Source organism: Eretmochelys imbricata, chromosome 6 (genome assembly GCF_965152235.1).
Source record: "Eretmochelys imbricata isolate rEreImb1 chromosome 6, rEreImb1.hap1, whole genome shotgun sequence".
NCBI lineage: Eukaryota > Metazoa > Chordata > Testudines > Cheloniidae > Eretmochelys > Eretmochelys imbricata.
The window spans coordinates 102,453,647-102,476,008 of record NC_135577.1 but is presented as its reverse complement, the minus strand read 5'-3'; the positions used below and the strand labels follow the sequence as shown (position 1 = coordinate 102,476,008).

At 41.8% G+C, this 22,362-nt stretch overlaps 1 protein-coding gene across 1 annotated transcript in view; it reads left to right on the top strand.

The window, feature by feature from the left end:
• Nucleotides 1-8,406: 8,406 nt before the first annotated feature.
• The window catches only part of CCDC88C (coiled-coil and HOOK domain protein 88C), a 125,443-nt gene continuing 111,487 nt past the window's right edge, over nt 8,407-22,362 (top strand). The window contains exons 1-3 of the mRNA XM_077820005.1: nt 8,407-8,977; nt 10,399-10,499; nt 19,933-20,041. Of these exons, the coding sequence (XP_077676131.1) occupies nt 8,918-8,977; nt 10,399-10,499; nt 19,933-20,041 (270 nt within the window). The 5' untranslated portion in view covers nt 8,407-8,917. The remainder of the gene's footprint in view (nt 8,978-10,398; nt 10,500-19,932; nt 20,042-22,362) is intronic.

Sequence of the window (22,362 nt, the reverse complement as noted above, 5' to 3'; positions counted from 1 at the left end):
CATCAGACTCTTCATTAGAATATCATCAGACGCCAAGATTAATTAGCAAGACAGGTTAGACAAGCCTGTGGCTGACCTTTCTAGTTGCCATTATCTCTGAAAGGCAGGTGTTAGAATCAGATCACCTGTTTTTACAAGACCCATATTATTATTGTCATGAGGAAAAGGTCATTCTTACCTTGAACAGAAAAGTTTCTGGAGCTATAAGTTCCTTTCTCGTAATTCCTGGGAAACAGTTCTCCCATCATTTGGTCTAACCCTTAGCTCTCCTTTGGCAAGTTGTGTCATAAATAGGCATTCCTAATGTTATAAAGATATAGTTCAAGTATGTGGCATTCACACACCAATAGCACCCTGCTCATCTTATTCTACCCCAAATGCCAAAGCCTTAGGGTCTCAGAGTTGCTACAGGCAAGATATAAAAGTCCTGTATCCGCTGGCATGTTGAGCATCTAGGAAGCTATACACAGAAGCCCCCTACTGGCACTGAGGAAAAGTAGGTTTCCATTTCTCTGCAGAGGCCTCCTTCAGTAGAAAGGTGCTACTGGGTTGGTTCCCACAATTCCTTGCCTTATATGGGGGGAACTTTCATTACTGCCTATTATTCTATTATACTACTTAAAACTCTGCTTATCATTTCATCCACTACTGCTATGTTTTCTCTGCTTCCCATTAGTGACAACTGAGGAGAGACACTGTGCAACACAATGTAATATTTCTTATCTGATAATTTTCTGTTGCACAGCTTTTCTCCTAATTCAACCCATCCTGATAGTCTGGTAAATGATTAGAACACAAATTGAAATTTTTACCTAAAAGAAAACAATTACATGCGTAAGGTTCAAGGTTAATTGATACATTATATCAAGTTGTCTTAATGCTAACAATCAGTTGCTAGAGTATTTCTACAGCTGTGGAAGAAATCTGGTGGTGGCCTAAACTGCAGGGTGGAGCTTAGTCCTGGAGCCTCCAGCAACAACATTAGGTTGCTTCCGAATTTCACGGGGGGGCATTAACCCATCAGTGGTGAATGAAGAGAGAGCCTTCTAACAGAAAATTATCAGGTAAGAAATTTCTCAGTACTGGACCCTAAGGCCAACCCCCTTCTGTCTCTCACATACCCAATGCTGCTATGGATTTAGTTTCTCAGTGGTAGACAGGATGTTAAAACTCTTCTGTTAGATCTTCCTGCAGAGTAGAACTGTGGTGATTCTGCAACATTTAGGACCTTCTGTGCCTACGGTTAAGAGGGGAACCAGCTTTGTCCCTTACAGAATGTACTCTAAGGAACAATCTGGCAATGGCATGAAGTCATTTGAATAGTCTAACAAGTCTTTTCCATATCAATTTATTTTTATGCTTCCATTCAAAGGAGACTAAACTGAAACATAACACCCTCAGTGTTGTCTGAATCTTGTCCCAAAATTCTTCAGATGTCTTCCGGTAGAATCTGTCTGAGACTGCTCTACAATGGAAAGGAAAATGCTAGGTCAGAAAGCTCATAGAAGGGTGTGCTAACTGGCTGCAGGGAGCCAGTCCGTGCCTGAACTTCCATAAACAATTCTGCTAATGCTAATGCACCTCCTCCCGATCCAACAACCCTCCATACTGTACTATTCCTGGGCATCCTGAATGGAAAATGTCAGTTGTTAGGTAAATTGGTAAACCAGAAAAGCACCCACTAGGTCAGAATTTCCCCAGCTAGTTGCACAGAACTGGTTTCTCCTTATTTCTAGTTGTTAAATTATGTTAAACATGACTAAACATACATTGAATACTTCCTAAGTGTCACTTTTCCATGTAAGCAATTGCTGCCACTGCTCCAGGGGATATTCTGTGATTATAAGTGAGCAGGAGGGCGGTTCATGAAGTTGTGAATTGGAGCATGTGTATCTACCAATGAAAATATGATTCATGTGATGAAAGTTTGAAAACCCCTGAGCTAGACAGCAATAAATGGAGAACAACAAACATTTCATTTGTGCCCAAAACCAGATTTAAAATTAGATTTCCAAAACCAAGAAACATTAATCCCCTAGATTTTGGGGGGGGAACCGTAGTTGGCCAATGTTTAATTGTCTTATAGGGCTGAGCCAGCAGACTTGCTTTGGAAAGAGATGTTTCAAGCTTGTAAAAAGATTAAAAGACTGTAATAAAAAATTGCTGTGGACACTGGACAGCAAGATATGGGGAATCTCCTCTCAATGCTGCACTAGCAGCTCTTTTCACACTGGTTTATTTATAATAAATGTTCTTCATTGCTAAGAATCTTGGTTGTGAACAGCAGAGTCATATTTAAAAGCAAGTTTCTTAATGACACTCCTAGGCAGACAGAAATAGAAACCCTACTTTCATTACCATCAATTTAGCTGTCCTGTATTGTAATCTTGTACATTCTGCTATTCCCATCGCTCAGGGCCTTACACTTCAGACAACACATGAATGGTGTAGCTTTGTTAATGCTTATAGCTGTTGCCAGGGGACAGTCTGAGAGAGGTGAATCATGCTGCATACAGTCAGCATAAAGGAACATTTGAAAATGCTTGGACTTAGAAATTTTCTTCTTCTGTAGTTTGTGTTGGTCTGTCCCACAACTACCGTGTGATGGTGGTGGGTGCTTTAGAAATGTGTGCAGTAGTAATAAATAGAGGCAATAATTATGGCCTCTATTTTTAACGGCTTGTATTCTCTTAGCTGCTTAAAGACATTGTTCTGGTAGGTTTTGGTGCTCTGGTAACTAGGTTTTTTGTTTAGAGGCTGAAGTTCAGCATTTGTAATGGAGAGAAATGAGCTCTTTGCCAAATCTTGACAAAAAGATTTAGAAATGAATGTTACAAACTACTAGAAAAATCACATAATACAAATGTGCACAGTATTTTTCTTACTGATTGAAGCTGAGAGTGCTGTTATCCATACAAATACTCATGCTTAAACCTAGCTCTGATCACATTCAGATCAACATTTATTTCACTGCCTTTTTGACAGCAGCAGCACCAGACCCTGTCAGTGGTTTGGACAGGGACAAGCACTTAATTCTTGATAGGTGGGTAGGTGTTAGGAAGCCAGCTCTTGCTCGGGTGAGATAGGACAGAGGAAAGGGGACTGATTATACTATGGTAAGAGAGACGACCAACAGGGAGTAAATATAGGAAAGCAGTATGTGTATGGGTGAGGGCTGGGTCAAAAACATGAGACAGAATCAGTAGTGGGGAGGAGAGAAGGGGGAAAAATCATATTGGACCAAGGACTCCAAAAGCAGGGGGAGCCTCTGTTTCCCAGACTACCTTTACGCATTGAGGATGGGATTTTCAAAAGCACTCAGCGTTGACCTAATTTTTGCTCCCACTGAAGTCAACAGGAATTTTATCCTTGACTTTAATAGGAGCAGAGTTAAGCCAAAACTGAGTGCTCTTAAGAACCCCACCCTGAAGATCATGGCTCTATTCCAGGATAGGAGGTAGAGGTTGGAAAGCAACAAATTTTCCAGGTCATGGGCCCAAAAAACTCATCCCAAATAACTCTCTCTATCCTTCATTTTTTAATTTTTGTATTTAGACTCTTTAGGCAGGCACCTTTCTTCTTAACTGGTTTTAAAACACCTCACTCACTTTTGGGTACTAGAGTAATATATTTTTTAAAGTGTGTGTGAGTGGCAAGAAACAGTGGAAGAAAAGAGAATGGAAGCTCATACCACCTTTTATTTTTGTATCACACTTTCAAAGTGCATCCATTTTTCAAAGCTTATATTCTAATCATTTGTTTTTTATCTGAAATGTGCACTACTCACACGTTTTTATCTTGAATTCAGCATAGCTATTTGGTTATGACATTTTAATTTAAGGATGCTGTAGCTTTCTGCATCTACTAAAAAGCATGCTGTGCTTTCCTGTATCCACTAGATGGAACTCATCTCCTTACACAGAGAAGTGAAATCATGGGGTGAAATCCTGGCCCCATTGAACTCCCATTTATAGGAGTTTTGCTACTGATTTCACTGAGGCCAAGATTTCACCCAGAGCATCTGCTGCTGTGAGGGGCCAAGTACTGAATGCAATGGGAGCTGAGGTGCTCAGCACCTTTCAGGATCAGGCTTTTATTCCCTTGGGGCCATTAGATAAGCACACACTAATTTTATAATTTGCGATCTATAATGACCCTTTCTCCACAGCTCCTTTTAATTATCCCATATTCCTAATTTCCAAATTCTATCTTGTGAGAGACTGCTCTAGTTTAGGACTCTGTGAGAACAGAGAAAAGTGCACTCAAGTCATGACAGGTAAGGATATATTTACACTTACATAGCGCCTTTCAGATGAGGATCTCACACCACTTTACAAAACCGGGTAATTATCCCCATTTTATAGATGGGGAAGTTACTGCTTAAAGAGATTAAACAACTTGCCTCAAGGTCACATAGCCCGTCAGTAGCAGAACTGAAAATAGAATCCAAGGTTCCAGACTCCTGGCCCTATGCTTTAGCCAGTTAGATCTTCCGGATCACTGTTCCCCTGCTCTAGCCCCTAGAGAACATTCACAAAGAAGTGGAGGGACAGACCAGTCAATAGTATGGACAGGGTACAAGAAGTTAAATTGTAACAGTCCACTCCTCTAAAACTTTTGTAGAAAAATTGTTAACCACTCTTCTGCATTTTTCTCCATTCTTTCTCAGGGTTAGGTTCATAGGTACCTGAGACACTGGGTATGTGGCCCACTGTTTTCTGAGTCTTTTGTTTATTGTTCAGACACCGCTGTTCACTTCTCTCAGGAAAGCTAGAGAAGCAGATATACAGGGATGTAGGCAAGTGACAATTCATATAGACCAAGTCTGCCAAGCACCCAAGAGTTTAGGGGTTGTGGTAATTTAGCAGTGGTTCAGATTTTACAAGTGTGTGTCTACTAACCAACCCTCCTAGATAGGAATAGTCCTGAATTGTGCAGACATCCTAATGCAGTTCTGAACTCTGAGGCTTGAGCCCATTTTGATTTGCAATAAGATACTACACCTCTTACAGTGAGGAATAGTAGATAAACATATTCTCCAGCTGGGCTGATTTAATAAAGTACACAAAGCACAGGTTGTTCAAACAGGAAGTGATTTTTCACTTAGTTTACCTAGCCTTTAAATGACAGATGAATGAGTATGATCAATCCCATGTTGTCTCAGCAACTCTCTCCAACTTGGAGAGAATGTTTTCTTTCCTCCTGTCCTATTAGAAAAATCTCTGTCACACACATGGGGCCTAATCTTTTTCCCACTGATGTCAAGGAGATTTTTGCCATTGACTTTTACAAGAAACAGGCTCCTAAAGATCAAGGATCCTACTTATCTGCCTATAATTATGAGACACTAAAACCCCACTTAAATGACATGAACAAGACACTACAATTAACACTGACTGCTATCATTTAGCAGTAGACTTTTTACAAACTCTGCAGCTATATTGTACAAACCAGCTGATGTTCCCCACCTTGTCCAAGGAAAATGTGCAGAAAAATAATTTAAATGGTATCTTTATTAAGGTATTCTGTCCTATTTGCTTACTGCTGCTAATGTGCTTGGCCCCTCTAAAATACCCAAAAATAAAAGCAGTCTCTGACCTAGAGAGCTTAGTGTCTAAACAATAAAAATATAGGTTGTACTAGGAAAGCCATGGGGGAGGCTGATAAACAGGGTAAATAAAATACTACATATGTGAAAAACAAATGTAGCAAACTCCAGCTAGATGCTAGTATTTTGCATATAATGGTTTCATTTCAACTCTGAGAACAAATGAATGGGACAGATTTTATTGTAACTATCAAGATACGAATTAAACATATCAAAATGCCTACTAGCAATTTGTTAGGACTATCATGCAGCATGTTAAATTATCTGGAAAAGGAGTACTTGTGGCTCCTTAGAGACTAACAAATTTATTTGAGCATAAGCTTTCTTGAGCTACAGCTCACTTCATCAGATGCAGATTTCAGAGTAGCAGCTGTATTAGTCTGTATCCGCAAGAAGAAAAAGAGGACTTGTGGCACCTTAGAGACTAATAAATTTATTTGAGCATAAGCTTTAGTGAGCTACAGCATCCGATGAAGTGAGCTTTTTCTTTTTTCTGGATTTTTTTTGAAAGTTCAAATAGGCTAAATTCTGTCTGAAAGAAAATAATTCCCACTTCCTTTTTGCAAGACTCTATTTTGACAATAGTAAATATTTGTAAGTGTAAAAGAATACAGCTAGCAGAGTGTAACCATAATTAACCACCTAATTTTGTATTTATTTCAAAAATAGAGACATGCAGTAGATTATGCTTCTCACTTGCCTGACTGTTCATCAAAATTTCTCCTTTTCCCTCTTCAGTATCTCTGCCATATAAAGTAATACATTTTAAAACACCACTGTGTTTCCTTTGTTCTAGCCCACTGAAACACATATCAGTAGCTTTCAGAGTCTTCATTTTGTTTCTTCAAAAGATAATTTATTTAATAATAATACATTTGCACTTATACTGCCTTCTAGCTAAAGCACTTTATAAATGTTAATTAACTGCACAATTCCTTTGTCAGTAAGTAGTAGCATCACCATTTAGGGCCTGATCCAAAGCCATTAGAGTCTTTTCACTGACTTCAGTGGGCTTTGGATCAGCCTCTTACATACACAGAAACAAACACAGGGAAACTAAGTAACTTTCCTAAAAAAGTTGCACCAGACTTTTGAAGCCAGAGCTCCAGAGTCCCATTCCAGTCTCTTAATCGCATTCCTCCCTTTCAACCTCTGTGACAACGATAGAAGACAGGTTCATGCAACAGTGTACACTAATTTTAGGGACCACACAGAGAAACCACCATTCCCCATGGAGTTTCTGCAGCCACCCTTTCCTCAGTTCATGTTTTTCTATTCCATTCATTGCACTTTGGGGGCAGAGAAAGCCCTACTTTTATTTTTGTAGTTTATTTTTTTTTCAAATAACTTTACCTGAGTGGATGAATAAGAGTTATGGTCATTTACAGGGGGACAAATAGAAGTGCTGATCTCTATGATAATTAAGTTGTAGCTAATTTGGGTACGGCTGAAAACAACACAAGAAGTCCCCATCCCACCTGTTGTATTTAGCAGTGCTGCTTGGAGACCTGTCTTCAGAAATGACTAGTTTTGGAGGTCTGCCGAGATAGGATATTCAAAGTGTCTTTCAGCCGACGCCGTATGGATCAACATTGGGTGGCTCCAGCAACCTGCTGCTCTTCCTCTCAGAGCAGAAGTGGTGCAGATTTGGCAGCTGAGTTGATGAAAGAAGGGGAAGAGAGATGCATGCAGCTATCAGAATTTAGCAGGAGAACTAACACCAGACATGGCTCATATAAATCCCACAGCTTCCCACATGGCTCATATAAATCCCACAGCTTCCCACAGCTTCTCCTTTGGTTAAGGGATGAGGGAAAGTCGGAGACAAAAAGCAGAGCCCCCTGAAAACGAGAGAACGTGGAACTGAACGAAAGGGGTCACTGCTGAAAGTGCTGCAGGTGAATCTAGTTTCCCGCTCCCCCTTGATTTCAAAATTAGCAGGCTCCGAAGTTAAACGGAAGGATTTAGCTACTGTGTCTAACTGGACACTTACCCAACCGCCTTCCCTCGGTTTTGGGAAGCCGTGAGCATGAGTTTATGTTTAAACAGACGCAGGCTAGTAGCGGAGTCATGCTAGCAATGGCCATTAACATAGGCGAAAACTAATCCTGCGCGTCAAAGGAGGATTTTCTCTCTCTCACACACGCCGTACACCCCCACCCTCCGCCTTCCTGCGTTGTCTTTTAGCTTCGCACGTTTATAGATCCCCTCCGTTCAATATTCGGCCAATAAGAACCGGCTTTCACTACCGCTGTCTGGGCACCCCCTGGCCGGTACCCTGCCTTCGGTGCGTCCACACCCTGCGCTGAGGGAGCGCCGCGGGTTAGTCGCCGAGGAACGCACTAGGAGCCAGCTGCCGGCAGGTTCCCCCGCGGGCATCACCCCTCCCCAGGAGCAGCCCGGTGCGCTGGTTCTCCCCCGGCTGCGCAGACCAGCCAGGCCACCACACGCCACCCCTCCGAGTCCCAGCTATCGCCCGCGCGGCAGCATGCACCGCCCCCCACCGCAGCCGTGACCAGCGCGGCCCCCTCGCCCCACCGCCTCCGCCGCCCCTCCTTGCGTTCGCTCAGCTCCGAAGTAAAAGCAGGCACCAAACTTAACAGCGGCAACTCCCATTGGTCAGGTTCAGTCCATCCTCCAGCCTCCCATTTGCAGCCGGCGATGCCTGTCAAAGCTCCTCCTTACCGCCCCCTCCCACCGCCTGTCTAATTGCGGGAGCAGGGACTTTCCTAGTTGCTACAGGTAGTCGCGGAGCGACGGGCGCTGCATCGCCCGCTCTGCCATGAGGGGCTGCGAGTTGCGTGGTCTCTCTCGAGCGCAGGGGAGATTCTGGGCCGTGCTCTGTTGTTGTTGTTGTTATTATTAATGCACCCAACTTCCCCGCACGCCCCTGACAATGCTGCAGCGAGGCTCGTGAGTTTCCTTTGATTCTCCCCAGTGCACGCTTAAGAATCCGCCTCTGCCGCGCTGAGTAACCTGCCGCCGCAGAGTTTGTGCGGAGTGACTCTCCGGGGCTCCGCAGCCTGCCGGGGGAGTGACTAGCGAGCCCTTCCCGGGCGGAGGGACCGGCCTGCAGCCGGGGGGCTCCGATCCCTGGCGGGGCAGCCTGGGAAGCGGACTCGCAGCCAGAGGCAGCGGCCCCGCGCACCGTGTGCCCTCCGGGGAAGGGGGGATGGACCGCGCATTGTTCCTCTGCTAAGCAACTCCTGCCCGGCGCTGGCGCCGCGGAACATGGGCTCCTCGCCTTTGTCTCCCGAGTGAGCGAGCCGGCCCTTCGCACGCTGCCTTTGTGAGCCGAGCCCCGGGAACATGGATGTGACCATTTCCGAGCTCATGGAGCTCTTCCTGCAGAGCCCCTTGGTGACCTGGGTAAGTGGAGCCTCATTGTTTCAGGTTCTGGGACGTGTTGTGTCCCGGGGAGGGGGCTGCCCGCTCCCCCCGCGCCTCAGGGAGCACCTGGCCGCGGGGCTGGGGGCAGGTTAGCCTCCCGCTTCCGCTGCGCACACAAACCAGCACCGCTTTTTGATTCTTAAAAGCAACTTCATGCAGAGAGATCTCTGGGCCAGGCTGAATTATCCCCGCCTTGGCGGCTGGCAGGGGAACAGGTTTATGGGTCCTGGTTATTTTCAGTAATAACAATTAATATCAACTGTCTACTCCAGGAATCGTGCAGTTACAAAGTAGCTCTATTTTTCAACTTTAAATAAAGCTGCCGCAAGTGGATCTCCAACCGATCCGCGCAAAACAAAAAGAAACTTTCCTTTCTGAGAGCTAGCGGGTTGTTCCCCTTGTAACACCGTTTGTTCGTAGGTGCTGCTAACAATAGGGGCACAGAAGAAAAGGGACTTTGACCTGGGAGGGAGTGGGGACCATCTTGCAAACAGGAATCCAGTTATTCTGCTGCTGCTTACCTGCTGTTTGGAGGCTTGAATGCTAGGCCCAAAGCAAAAATACCTTCCAGGAGATGATTGTCACATGAACTGTAGATAAGTGTTGTGAGATCAATAACTGGGATGAATAATTTGCAAAATCTGAAAAAGAACCATGTGGCTCTGAAATGGGGAGCGTCAAACCCCACCTTTGGAATGGGGGATGGGAAACGATCCGGAATGGTGTAACTCTTGCTCTGGTACAATGGCAGCACGGAGCTTTCTTTCCCAGCCAGTGGCTGATGTCAAATTCATAGAATCTGTCTCAAGCTTTTAATTTAAATGTGAACAATGTTGTCAAATAGGCCTGGGCACCCTCAGCTCAAAATATTTGTCCTTGTTGGTGATCAGAGTCCCCAAATACGAACCACTGTCCTTTGCTTTTATGACACAGGTGCACAGTTCTTGCTGGAGGAAGGGAAAAAATGTGTAAGCAGCGAGAATAAGGGTGTGAAGAAGCTTTGGTCAAATTCATAGATTCCAAGGCTGGAAGGCACCATTGTGATCCTCCCATGTGACCTCCTGTGTAACACAGGCCAGAGACCTTCTCCAAAATAATTCCTAGAGCAGATCTTTTAGGAAAACATCCAATCTAGATTTAAATTCGGTGCTGGTGTAAACAAGTTCAGCCCTGTTTACAGCAGGGCTGCTTCCATCCCTTATGTCAGAAAGCCTATTCACAGATGAGCCTTTTGTGTTTGGAAGATGTGCAGGGATTGTTTAACTACTCAATTTGTAGCTGCTTTGGCAGGGGTGGGGTTGGAGATGGTTTCTAGTGAGTCTTGGGACGTGTGCAGTTTTAGGTTAGTCTGTAAGAAAATTGTGATGGATTATTAAAATATCTGCTATTTTTTCTGACAGGTGAAGACATTTGGACCATTAGGGAATGAAAATGAAGACAAATTGACTATGTATATGGATCTGGTAGATGGTGTCTTTCTGAACAAAATCATGTTGCAAATGTAAGTAATCTTTTAAGGGATAATGAAAACTGTGTAGTGTTACAAGATCCAACCTTAAATTACTGTAATTGAGTTGACTTGCATTTAAATGTATTCTGGAAATCAATACTTTTGAATAGACAGGTCAGTTTCCTAATATGCAGATTGCCTCATTATTGGTGAATTAAATGTGTCTTCCTATTGAAGGTAAAGTGTGCGTTACTGTTGTTTGACAGGCATTAAAGCATTTCAGTCTTCTTTATAAGTGATAGAGAGTTGGTTGGAAAACAGGTGCATGGCAAAAGATTTTCCTCTTGCAATATTTTTCCCTAGGTTGGGAGGGGGATTGTATTTTTATTTCCTGAATTTGAAATTGACCACACACAAAAGTTGACCCAGCTTTAAAAATTGATTTAAAAAATTGCCCTGATACATTCGTTAATTGTTTGTGTATCCCCCTGGGATGGCACATTTCATCATCTCTGAAGAAATGAAAAAGCCTTATCATGTGAAACTTTACTGTAGTCAGTGTGTCACACTTACGTAGAAGGGCTGAATTATCTATGTTCAAATATAAAGTTTAAAAGTGTTCATGTAGTTCAGGAAAATGCTTTTTCATTTGGGTGGCGTGTTTGTCACGGAACACTACAGATAGAATTAGGACATTTATATCGTTTAATCTGAAATAGAAAACAGTTATATTAATCTAGCTCTTTTTTTTTTTCTATATTTAAGTAAGCTCTTAGTAAAAAGTTTCTACGTTAGTCTAGTTTTGACCACATCCTTTCCTGTTGCTGAATTTATCATATGCAGATTCTGTTTCATATGAATTTGTATTTGGCTTTAAACATAATGGACATATTTCAGATAAGGAGTTTATGTGGAAAAGTTTTTTTGATTTAACTTTTAAAGGTGGAATGTTCAAAAGCACTTAATATGGGTCTGATTCTGCTCCCGTTGAATGAAGTTTATTAAGTTTCAGTGGATTCAGATCTAGGCCAACCCTGAGCACTTTTGAAGATCCTGCTGTAGATGATTAACTTGTCATTGGGAGCTTACTGTGCAAGTACTTTCTGAAAAGTGACTTTGTAAAGATGGTGTCTTGAGTCTGTCTTCTTACCGCAAGATATCTAGTCCAGTATCCTGTCTCTGATGGTGTCCAGCTCCACGTGCCATCTTGAAAGTGAAACAGAATTCTTTCTGGTTTGTGCATTACCAGCAATAAATATTCTGTAAATGGAATTTGGCTAACAATTAACATGAACCAAAGTCGAATCCAGGGCACTCCCTCTGAGGTGTATTGTTTCTGCAGTACTAACTAAGTGTTTATTACCTTTTCTTTTTTTTAAATCTTACATGACCTATGACTCTGGTTACAGAAAGGCCTCGTTTCTTAGTCATTTTTCATGGTAGAACCCCTTTTTAAATAGCATTTCTAAAATCAGGGCTCCAAGCATCAATATAGATCTGAACTTTCTCAATGTGTAGAAGTGGAAGGAGGTTTCACATCATGTCCATCTTTCTGTAAAGTACATTTCCATGCCAGACAAGGTTACAGCTGTAGTGAGGCTGCTATGGAATTAACTAACTAGGATTAACTAATTTATGGACATTGTTGGAATTTTTTTTGAGCGGACCTCGTACGTCCAAATAGAATGTACCTAACAAAGGAAAACAAAAACGTTTGGTGTCTATTTACAACAAAGAAATATGAGCAACTGATGTTTTTTTTAAGTGATAGAATTGTAGAAGGTCACTGTGTCTTATAATAATGAATCCCAAAGTGGTTTGTTGACAAAATATTTACATATAATTTTAATAGAGTGTTTACATCACCTCATCAACCATTGAAGTGCAACCACCTCTAGGGAGGAACGTAACTGTTCTATAGTGTACAACAATTTAACAGCATTTTGGGGCAAGGAGTGAACAATAAAGTCCAATTGAAATTGCAGGGGAGAGGGATTCAGGTTAACTGTAATTATGCTAGTTGGTGTTCGGTCAGGATACCATACTCTGGCGAAAAATGCCATGGGATCTTTAATGACCACTAGCATTCAAGAGTTTAGTCTTACGTCTCCTCCAAAAGACAATTCTGCCAGCAGCACCATGGAAAATGTAGAGCGGAAGCACTAACACACAATGACTACTGGAGTAAGAAACTCCCATTAGATTAAACACAAGTAGACAGGGCTTTCTTTTTCCTTTTTTAGATGGCTTTGGCAGTGCTTCTGATGGTGTCTTGGGATCAAAGAAACCAAAATTTTCCTATTGAGAGCCTGAGATTATTTAACTAAGGAACCAGCACTACAGTATTTATGTACACCCAACCCAGCAAGGTGCTGAAGAGAGCTGCTGTCTGTGACCTTCACTCTTTGTTAGCCAACCTTTAGAATTTGCAATGCAATTACTGCTTGCCTGTAAATCAGGAGAGCCTTTCTAAATGTGTTTCTGCCCCACAACGTTTTCAGAATAGAAAAACAAATGTCTCAGAAATGCTCACTCATCAGTTCCTCAGGTTCCATGTAAGGTTGACTTTAAATGCTTGTGTCTTGCTGAAACCCTGCTTGTCAGGGTCCTTGATAAATCGGATAGTATATTATGTGCCATGTTAAAATAATGTTGGCGCCCTGAAGGCACGCAGAGGGTGGAGTGTAGTAAAGAACTGTTAGACAACTGTCTGACCAATGAGGTGTTCTCTTCTTGTTAGTCCTACCTGAAATTGTGTAGCCTCAGGAATATCCTGTTGACGAAGTTGTTTGAACACACACAACATAGGCATATGACTTCACACCTAAATGCCAGTTTGAGTTTTAGGTTTGGATTTTTTTATGGTCCCATGTGATTGAAACCCTTATTGTGTAGTTGCAGCAAAACAGATGTCTCTAAATGGGAGCTGGTAATGCTGGTATTTGTGTTACCTCCGTGCCTCCTCCCCCTCGCCTCCCATCCAAAACCCCTGAATAAAACTTTGTTTCAAGCTGCAGGGCTGATGCTGTAGGTCCTTCATTGTTAAAATACATTATTTCTGTTCTGCTGTCAAGTGAGGTTTAATGTCAGATCATCGCTGAAAGGAATCCAGTGGCTCTATTAAGTGGTATGGTTAAACTTGGTGAGCTTTGATTGCTGGCAAAATATAGGGCTTTGACTGTGTGCGGTGCTGAGCAGGCTCCATTCACTCAATCAGGCCAATGATTTCTAAATACGGTAGGCTGGATTATGCCCTACACACCATCTGGCACGCTGGTGTGGGTGCAGAAGGGCCAAGCAGCAGCCAGAACCCCCAGGAGGCATTTTGGATGGCTTAGTCAGATCAGCGAGGGAGGTGCAGTGCAGGCTGCCATCCTTTTTGCCTGTCCAGGTCTGCTGGCTGTGTGAAATGGGGGAGGGGGAGTGAGGGCTGGCCAGTGGCCTGCTGCCACCCTGTCCTCTTTAGACAGCTAGAGTTCAGAGGGACTCAGAAATGAGCTGAGCCTCGGGCATGCAACTTTGCAAGGAGGGATGATAGGCCTCCTTACACACTCATGCAGGTGATAGTTACATACTGAGTCAGACTGTGCCCAACTATCCAATGTTAATGTCAGTACATTTTCAGATACTGCTAAACAAGGTAAGTCTTTGTTGTTGATGGTCCCCTTCTTCTGTATTCTGGCACAGTTGACTCTGACCTAAGCACGGATATGGCATAGTTGCATATCTGTAAATAATATCCCTTATGAGCAAATGATACAATATTCTTTAGTGGGGCACTAAATAATACAGCTATCCATGGTGAAACTGCAGTAGTACTAGAACTTCTGCATTTCTTGTGGGTGCATTTGTATTAAATTAATACACTGTTCTACAGCCACATTTCAAAGTTTTTCAGACTCTGCTGCATACAGTTTTGTGTCACTTCCTGGTATGAAACTGACACGTAGTGACAAAGCTGATCACCTTGAGTACAGTGATTACATTGGGGCAGGAATATCTGTTAGTATAAGCAAATATTTACTGCTTAAGCCCTTAGCTTCTTATGATGGAGTGTTTTTATTGGGAAATGGTGGATGTATATACACAAGGAGCCCTACATTTTTGTGTATTGGCTTGTTAAACAATAGGTTACACACCTGGACTGGAACACATCTGATAGGAATAAAGTGACAAAATATCTAACAGCAATAAATCTGACAAAACCATCACTTTTTGCAACTCCTAAATGGAAAGTCTGTTTAATAAATATCTGTTTAATAAATAAATAAATTTGCTTGCAATTGTCATGGTTTATAATACCATCAACCTGTCTTCTGTGATCTCAGTATATGTGATGGGAGTAGCCAATATAATAATGGAAGCAGCAAGCAGCCATGTATATATGAGTGTTACATTATTTGGAAGCATGTTTCCTGTTTTAAATCATATTTACATATTTATTTTACAGTCTGACAGGCAGTTTAGGACCCAATCCTACTCTCATTGGCTTTAGGGTATTAGATATGAAAGAAGAGGAAGCTGATCGTTGAATCATGTGGCAATTAGACTAAACAAAGTCCTCTTCTGTTGTTTGTTTTCCATTAGTGAATTACTTCCAGGAACAAAGTGCAGGCAAAAGATTACAGGATTTTGGAACTGCAGGATAGTTCTTCCCAAACCAACTTTTATCTCAGACAAAATCAGCCCTGAGGCAATAGAATACTAGTGACCCCTGGTACATTTGATTATCTGTGATACCTGATAATTCGCTGGCCCTATTTGAGGGCTTCCCACTTACTTGTAACACTTATTTGCCACAGATTACTCCAGCGAGACCTGTCATTTTGAACTTAAAAATCCTTTCCCAGAATTCATGATCTGTTTTAACTGATGGCTAGCTCTCCGATGAGCTCTTTTCAAGCACAGTTGCCCAGTATTAGCAGCTCAAAGCATTTAAACATCAAGACACCCCCACTTCTTCCAAAAAAAAGATTGGATTTTTTTTAATTAATAATTTTGCTGTCCTTTTATTTGCCTTCTGTTTTTTTAACTTCTGGGTTACACTCAACTCATGTTTTTCTCTTCAATCATGAGGGCTAAAAACATACTTTCTCTTTAGAAATGAAAGTTAAGATTCTAGTGTACTCATATGAAGCAGGGGCTTTAAGGAAAATGCTGAATATCGAGGGACTCATGAAATTCAGTTCAGTGGTCTCAAACTCATTCATAGTGGGGAACATATTTTAATACTGAGATTCTTGAGAGCTGTCACCTCCACTTGCATAATATCCCTGTTAGTTTTCTGTGTAATCTAAGTATGATACATTTTTAGTTTCTTTTAATACAATTAATAATACCTTCATTCAGAGCTCTCAAAAGACTTTACAAAGGGAGGTCAATATTATTATCCCCATTTTACAAATGGGGAAACTGAGGCGTGGAAAGGGCTAGTAACTTGCTCAAAGTTGTCTAACAGGCCAGTGGCCGAGCTGAGACTGCTTGGAATGTAGACACTGGAAACAAGGAGGAGAGCCAGTATCATGTCCATAGGCCACAGTTTGAGACTCTTTCCCTCAATTTAATTAAAGGAAAAAGATATTCCTGTAAATGACAGGTTTCAGAGTAACAGCCGTGTTAGTCTGTATTCGCAAAAAGAAAAGGAGTACTTGTGGCACCTTAGAGACTAACCAATTTATTTGAGCATAAGCTTTCGTGAGCTGCAGCTGCAGCTCACGAAAGCTTATGCTCAAATAAATTGGTTAGTCTCTAAGGTGCCACAAGTACTCCTTTTCTTATTCCTGTAAATGTGACGCTTGCTTCTTATTGCACAGCTTACACAGTATCTTGTGATTGTTGGACCCTGTTCCCCCTCCCTGACTTTGTTCCACATATTCTTTGCTATTACAGATTAAATTGTAACCTTTTCTGTGTTATGAGTAGCTTCCTCTCTTTCCCTACACTGAGTTCTGTTCTTTTGCTTCTCCCCTAGATTTCTGATATCTTCTTCTCTCGCTCTGTGTTTTGTTTTCATTTATCTCCCCCTCCCCGCAAACATCCTTCCCCTCACTCCCCAGACCCACATCTTCCAACATACCCACCTGTCCTGCATGTGCCCATATGCAGCTACCCATTTACAGGCTCATTTCTGGTTCACCCAGTTAAAGAGAAGTGGGGAGATGCCACTCTGCTGCCTCTTGTCCTGAAGATACAGGAGTGCTCTGGTCCTGTCTTTCTAATGTCTAAAAGGACTGGCTGCCTCTGTGTTGCTGTGATTCCACACTTACTCCCTTCCCTTAGCAGCCAACCACCCTACTGTCTCTGCTCCCCGACACCACTCAGCCCATTCATGCTCTCCACGTCCCTACTAGCCTGGGGAAAATGGATTTTTAAATCCTGGTGAGAGAGGTAGAGATAGCAGCAGTCCAGTCCGTCCCCTTTGCATTATGCTGCCCACTCACAGTAGACAGAAGATCAAATATAGAAAACGTATTTTAAAAGCTTACTTCATTTTTAAATATCAGTTTTTCTTGCAGAAAAGCTGAATGCCTAGAACACCTGGGATTCATAAGTAGGTGCTCATTCAAGTACTAACTGGGCCAAGATGCCTTTAGGTTCCAGAATCTTGTAAGACCAAGCAAACCAGGACCTGTAATATTATCTGCTTTTCAGGAACCAGCCATTGTCTCAAAGAGCAACTTGCCATGACTCCCATAACTTACTGGTCTCCTATTGCACATGTGCATCTCCAGTATCTGTATCTGAATTTGTTATACAGCGAGCATTAACATTTCATAAAGTGCTTCTGTGGTGACAAGTTGAAAAGTATTTCTGTTTCAGGGAAAGAAGCTGCTTACCTCACCGCATGCATAAGATTCCGTGCTGCTTAGGAAGTTTATAAAGTTGCTGTATACGTGGTCTCACTTATCCCAGTCCTTTCTATTGGGCAACAAACTGTACATGACTGTGGTCTGTATACTGACTAACAGCTGTGAGCTTTCGGGGCATTGCACAGTGCCCCTTTCTAACATTTAAAAAACCTGCCCACTTATGCAATTTCTTCAAACATCTGTAACGTAATGTTCAGACTATATTTTATTTTCAAGAAAGCACTTGGCCTCCATCTTGGAGAGGAAATGGTAGAACCGCTTAAATAACACTATTTACTCCAGTCTGGCTCCACAGGCAGATCAAGAAGCCTCATGGTCAATGATATTAAAGGCTGCCTTGGGCAAACTGATTATTGTCATTAAACGTAATAGTGGCAGTTTAGGAAGTTTTTTCCTCAGACCCTGATCCTGGAAAACTTATGGATGTGAATAGTTCCAATGATTTCAGTGGGGCTACTTGTATGTGTAAAGTTAAGTGGCTGTGTGGGTGGGTGTTTTGCAGTTTCTGGGCAGTAAAGGGGGTGTGATTTTTTTTTTCAAAGATGTCTCAATGATTTAGGAGCAAAAGTCCCATTAAAAGTCAATGGACCTTGTGCTCCTGAGTCACTTAAGTGCTTTTGAAAATCTCACCCTGGGCCTAAAACTGCCCTATGTAGGAATATTCAAAAGAAACACCAGTTCTTTGCCATGACCAGTTGTCTTCAGTGGGTTGGGTGTGTTTTCCTCTTGTGGGTTTTTTTGTTAATCAAACTTTTAAAGTCAGCATATTTTCCAGCCCCATCATCATTCCTTGTATGTCACAGTGATAGATTTGTGAGATAAGCAACCATCAAAAATAATATTTCCTTTGTTAAAGTATGGCAGCAGGTGCCAAACAGAACAGCAAAAGCCAGAGTGTCTTCTTTCTGGATCTAGACTTTGGGCTAATGGGCTGTAGTATTGGACAGCAGCACTGTTATGTAGTGCATGAATGGATTGGTTCATGTGGAACCTGGAGGGCTTTGAACTACCCCATCTGTGTAGTCAACTTCTCTTTACTGTTTTTTTTTTGCTTCCCTGTGTACTGTAATGACTTTAATCACAAAGGCTAAGTATCCAGCATCCATCAGAATCGGACTCTCTGCCAGAATTCTTCAGAGAGTTCCCCATACTGGCTGGTCTAACAAGGACCTGGAGAGGTCAAACCCAGGTTCCGCTTTCAAATCTTGCACATGTCTTGTGCTGCTGCACAGCTGTCTGATCTGTCTCACTAGGTACTTGTATGACCCCATCACCATAGTATTTGAGCACCCATTTCCGTAACAAGGGCAAGTTAATCTCAGGGCTGCAAACATCAACAAAAATGAGGCAGTTCAAGTAAAGGTGATAGTATGGCATTTTATGTTGAAGTCCTGTGTTTTTCTTAACTTGTGCATTAAAACTGCAGTCAGTGTGCTGAATAAAACTGCTTCTGTAAGAGTGGATGAAGAGGAGTCTTTCCGATTTATGCCAGTGGCAAATTTACCCCTTTGTACCTCAATGCATTTAAAAACACCAACTGCACATGCATATAGGTATCAAGTCTAATAGCAAAGCAGGACTTTGGCCATCTCTTCAATGGGAGAGGCACTCTGTGATGTCTACATGTATTACTCATGTTCTGTGCAAAGATGAATTGACGTGGTTGTGCTTAAAAACACAAAAATACTCTTAGCTGCTTACGATACTTGTGTAAACTTTTGACAAACAGTCACACAGCATATCAGTTTCACTTTAATTCACCTGTCAACACCCAAATTCAGTGTTTCCTCTAGAAGAGTTGTCAATGGCTAGATTAAAAGCAATGCAGATGCCTATGTTGGTTAGGCATCAGCGGATTACACTCTGAACTAGGGGATTCACTGATCACAAGTTTTTCAGATCCCTTTTAAGATGCATTGATGTGTTTAACTTGCGTACAAATTCTTAATCATCTGGGGCTTTTTTTACTTCAAAAACAGTCATTTCAGTTCACCCTTGAGATTCAGTTGTAGTCACTTCCTTTAAAACAAAGAAAACTTCTAGCCTCCTAATCTCCCTCCTCCTCCGCCCCGCATCCCAATTAATTGCTCTCTTGCACACACATGCACCTTTATATATCTTCCAGTAGTTCCTAGAAGCCCCACTCAGGATCTGGGCCCCAGTGTGCTAGACACTGAACACTCTTAAAATATAAGACAGGGCTTAAATCTAATTAGACAAGACAGAAAATGGCCTGTGTCTGAATGAGATTTCCTTGCATGAGGGACAGTCTAACTACATGTATGCTGCATGCCCCTTGCTCTGGGGGTGCATAGTGGTTGCAGGATGCTGTTGCTTAGAAGTGAGGGAGGCTCTTGAATTGTCACATAGGATCACCTAAAATGCGTTATGCAGCGTGGTATGTGGAGGAGTTCCAAACTCTCTCCCTCTCTTTCATTACATGGCTGCAAAGGGAATATTAAGTTGTTAGTTTATTGAACTGTAAGTTTGTATTAACTGTACTGAACTATTCAAATGCTTAAGAGTCGTCCTTGTACTGCATTATTGTAGTGTGACAGGATAGAGCTGATGCATGCCCAGTCTCTAACATTGGGTTTTCCCTTTTTTCCCCCTAGAGATCCACGGCCGACAAACCAACGTGTCAACAAGCATGTCGATAATGATGTCAACCTCCGAATCCAAAACCTGACCATCTTAGTCAGAAACATCAAGATTTATTATCAGGTGTGCCTTCTGCTCTTACTGGTGTCTGCTGAGGGTTGTGGTGTTTCCGCTAGCACAGGAATTAGTAGTCTGTTAAAGAAAACTACCACAGGAAATGAAGAGGAAATTGTGTTCATGTAAAAGCATTTTCAGCCATCATTGTCAGCACTTTGAAATACAGATAGAGCTAACTTTTCTAGCCTTCATGGCCCATCAGCAGATTTTAAAAAGGAAGGAAAAAACTGAGTTTGAAGGCTATGATAGCTCTTTGGTTAGCTGTGTTGATATTCAACTCTTCTGCAGGATCATTGAAATAGGACTAATGTCTGAGGATATAAAACGTGTTTACAACAAGTAGCGTTGCTTTCACCCCGGAGACATCTTGAAATGCCAAGGAGTATTAAAATGGTCCTGTACATACCTATTGTGTTTAAATAAGTCTCATGAGAGACTGACCACATCAACTCCCATTCCCAGGCTCTTCTCATACACCTGCATCTCTTCCAGCCATACGCTGTACACTAGAGGCAGCTGGATGGAGCGTTGCATCTCTTGGGAGTGTGGGAGAATAATGGTGCTTCATTTATTACTTTATTACAGTTCTGCGGCTTGATGCAACTATAGTAGAGAGAGACCCCAAAATATTACTGCCACCAATTGCTATCTGTGCTACAGAGCTTGCTAAAGAAAGTCCAAGAGTGAGAGGGATTCATGCAGAAGAAAGTAAAGTAGAACTGATGACTTTTAAATGCAAGTTATGGCCGCATGTTAGGAGAGTAGATTGTGTAGCTTTTTGATCTGAGGTGGTGTGTTGGCATTTTATATATTTTTGAAGACAGCATACTTATGTCTCAATCATTTAGCATTGTAGGTATTGCTGGAATGGGTTGTCATTCACTTAAAAATAAATAACTTTAATCATCCCATTGAGTTCCCTACCCCAGCAGGGAAATCCCATTTACTCAATCTTTCAACATAATAGGATGGGATTTCATTGTCCATCTTGTTATTGCTTACTCAGCACCATAGATCTGTATGAAGTTTTACAGACATCAGAAGACAGAGACAAGGTGGGTGAGGTGCTATTTTTTATTGACCAGCTTTTGTTGGAGAGAGAGAGACACAAGCTTTTGAACCACAGATTCTTCTTCAGCTTGTCTGTCTCGCCAACTGAAGTTGGTCTTATAAAATATATTACCTCACTCACCTTGTTTCTCTAATATCCTGGGACCGACATTGCTACAACTATACTACATACGACATCGGAAGACACAGTCCTTTCTCCACAGTGTTTGCAATCCAAGGGCCGGATCCTTAGGGTGCTGAGAACTCTTAACATTTAGTCTCACTCATGGGAGTTGAGCACCTTGTAGCAGATGATCAGGCCCTTTGTTAGACAATGTACAAAGAGGGGATAGATTATGGAAGAAAATAAATGAGATTCAGAATTGTGTGACCTGGCTTCTTTAGTGTCTTGCTGGTTCTGCGCTGTTGGATTTTTTTAATATAATCTAATCCAGCCAGGCACTACAGTAATACCTTATAATGTTTTCTTACTATTTGTAACCGGGAGCAAGAGCTGAGGCTGGAGATGGGAGGCATAATAATAAGACTCTGACCATATTCCAGAAAAATCTGTACCATTACTTTGTCAGGTTAGTGCATCTCCCTGCCTCAGGACTGCATACCCTGCATGTAAATAGTATGATAGCAAAATTTAATTACTGGTAGTTTGTTCTTGAAAATGTTAAATAATAGCAAACCTAACAAAAAAATTTAGTTTTGTATCTATACACTACATGTAAGGAGATCATTTCTCCTTTATCACATCAAGGTCTTTAGGGCAAATCATTGTTAATCTAAGAGAGATTCCCTTTTAAATGATGTTGCATAACCTTCAATTCCTAATAGCCTGGAAGGAGTTAAAGGCTGTCTGTGCAGCAACCTGCACAGTTCTATATATGATTGATATGCACTGTCACGTTGCTACTAATGGTGATTGTATTGTGGAAGATTCCTTGTGTGTTGGAAGCCCAGCTAGTGTATATCATTTTGAATTAAATGATGGTTGGTTGTTACAAAGTATAGCCAAGGCATGGATATTTCAGGATGTACTAGAGAATTTTGTCATCTGAAACTTTTCATAGTAATTACTGTGAAACCTCGCCTCCTTTGAGCCTTTTCGTTTGTTTGTTTTTTTTAAGTAGCCTGAAATTTGGTTGTGTTTGTATAGTTGAGTAATAAAAGTCAATAGCTGGAGATGAGGCTAGTGTATTACTGACAGAAAACATCTAATCAATTTCAGTGGCAGTCTGCAAGCGGGAGGGAAGGTTCCTGAAAAA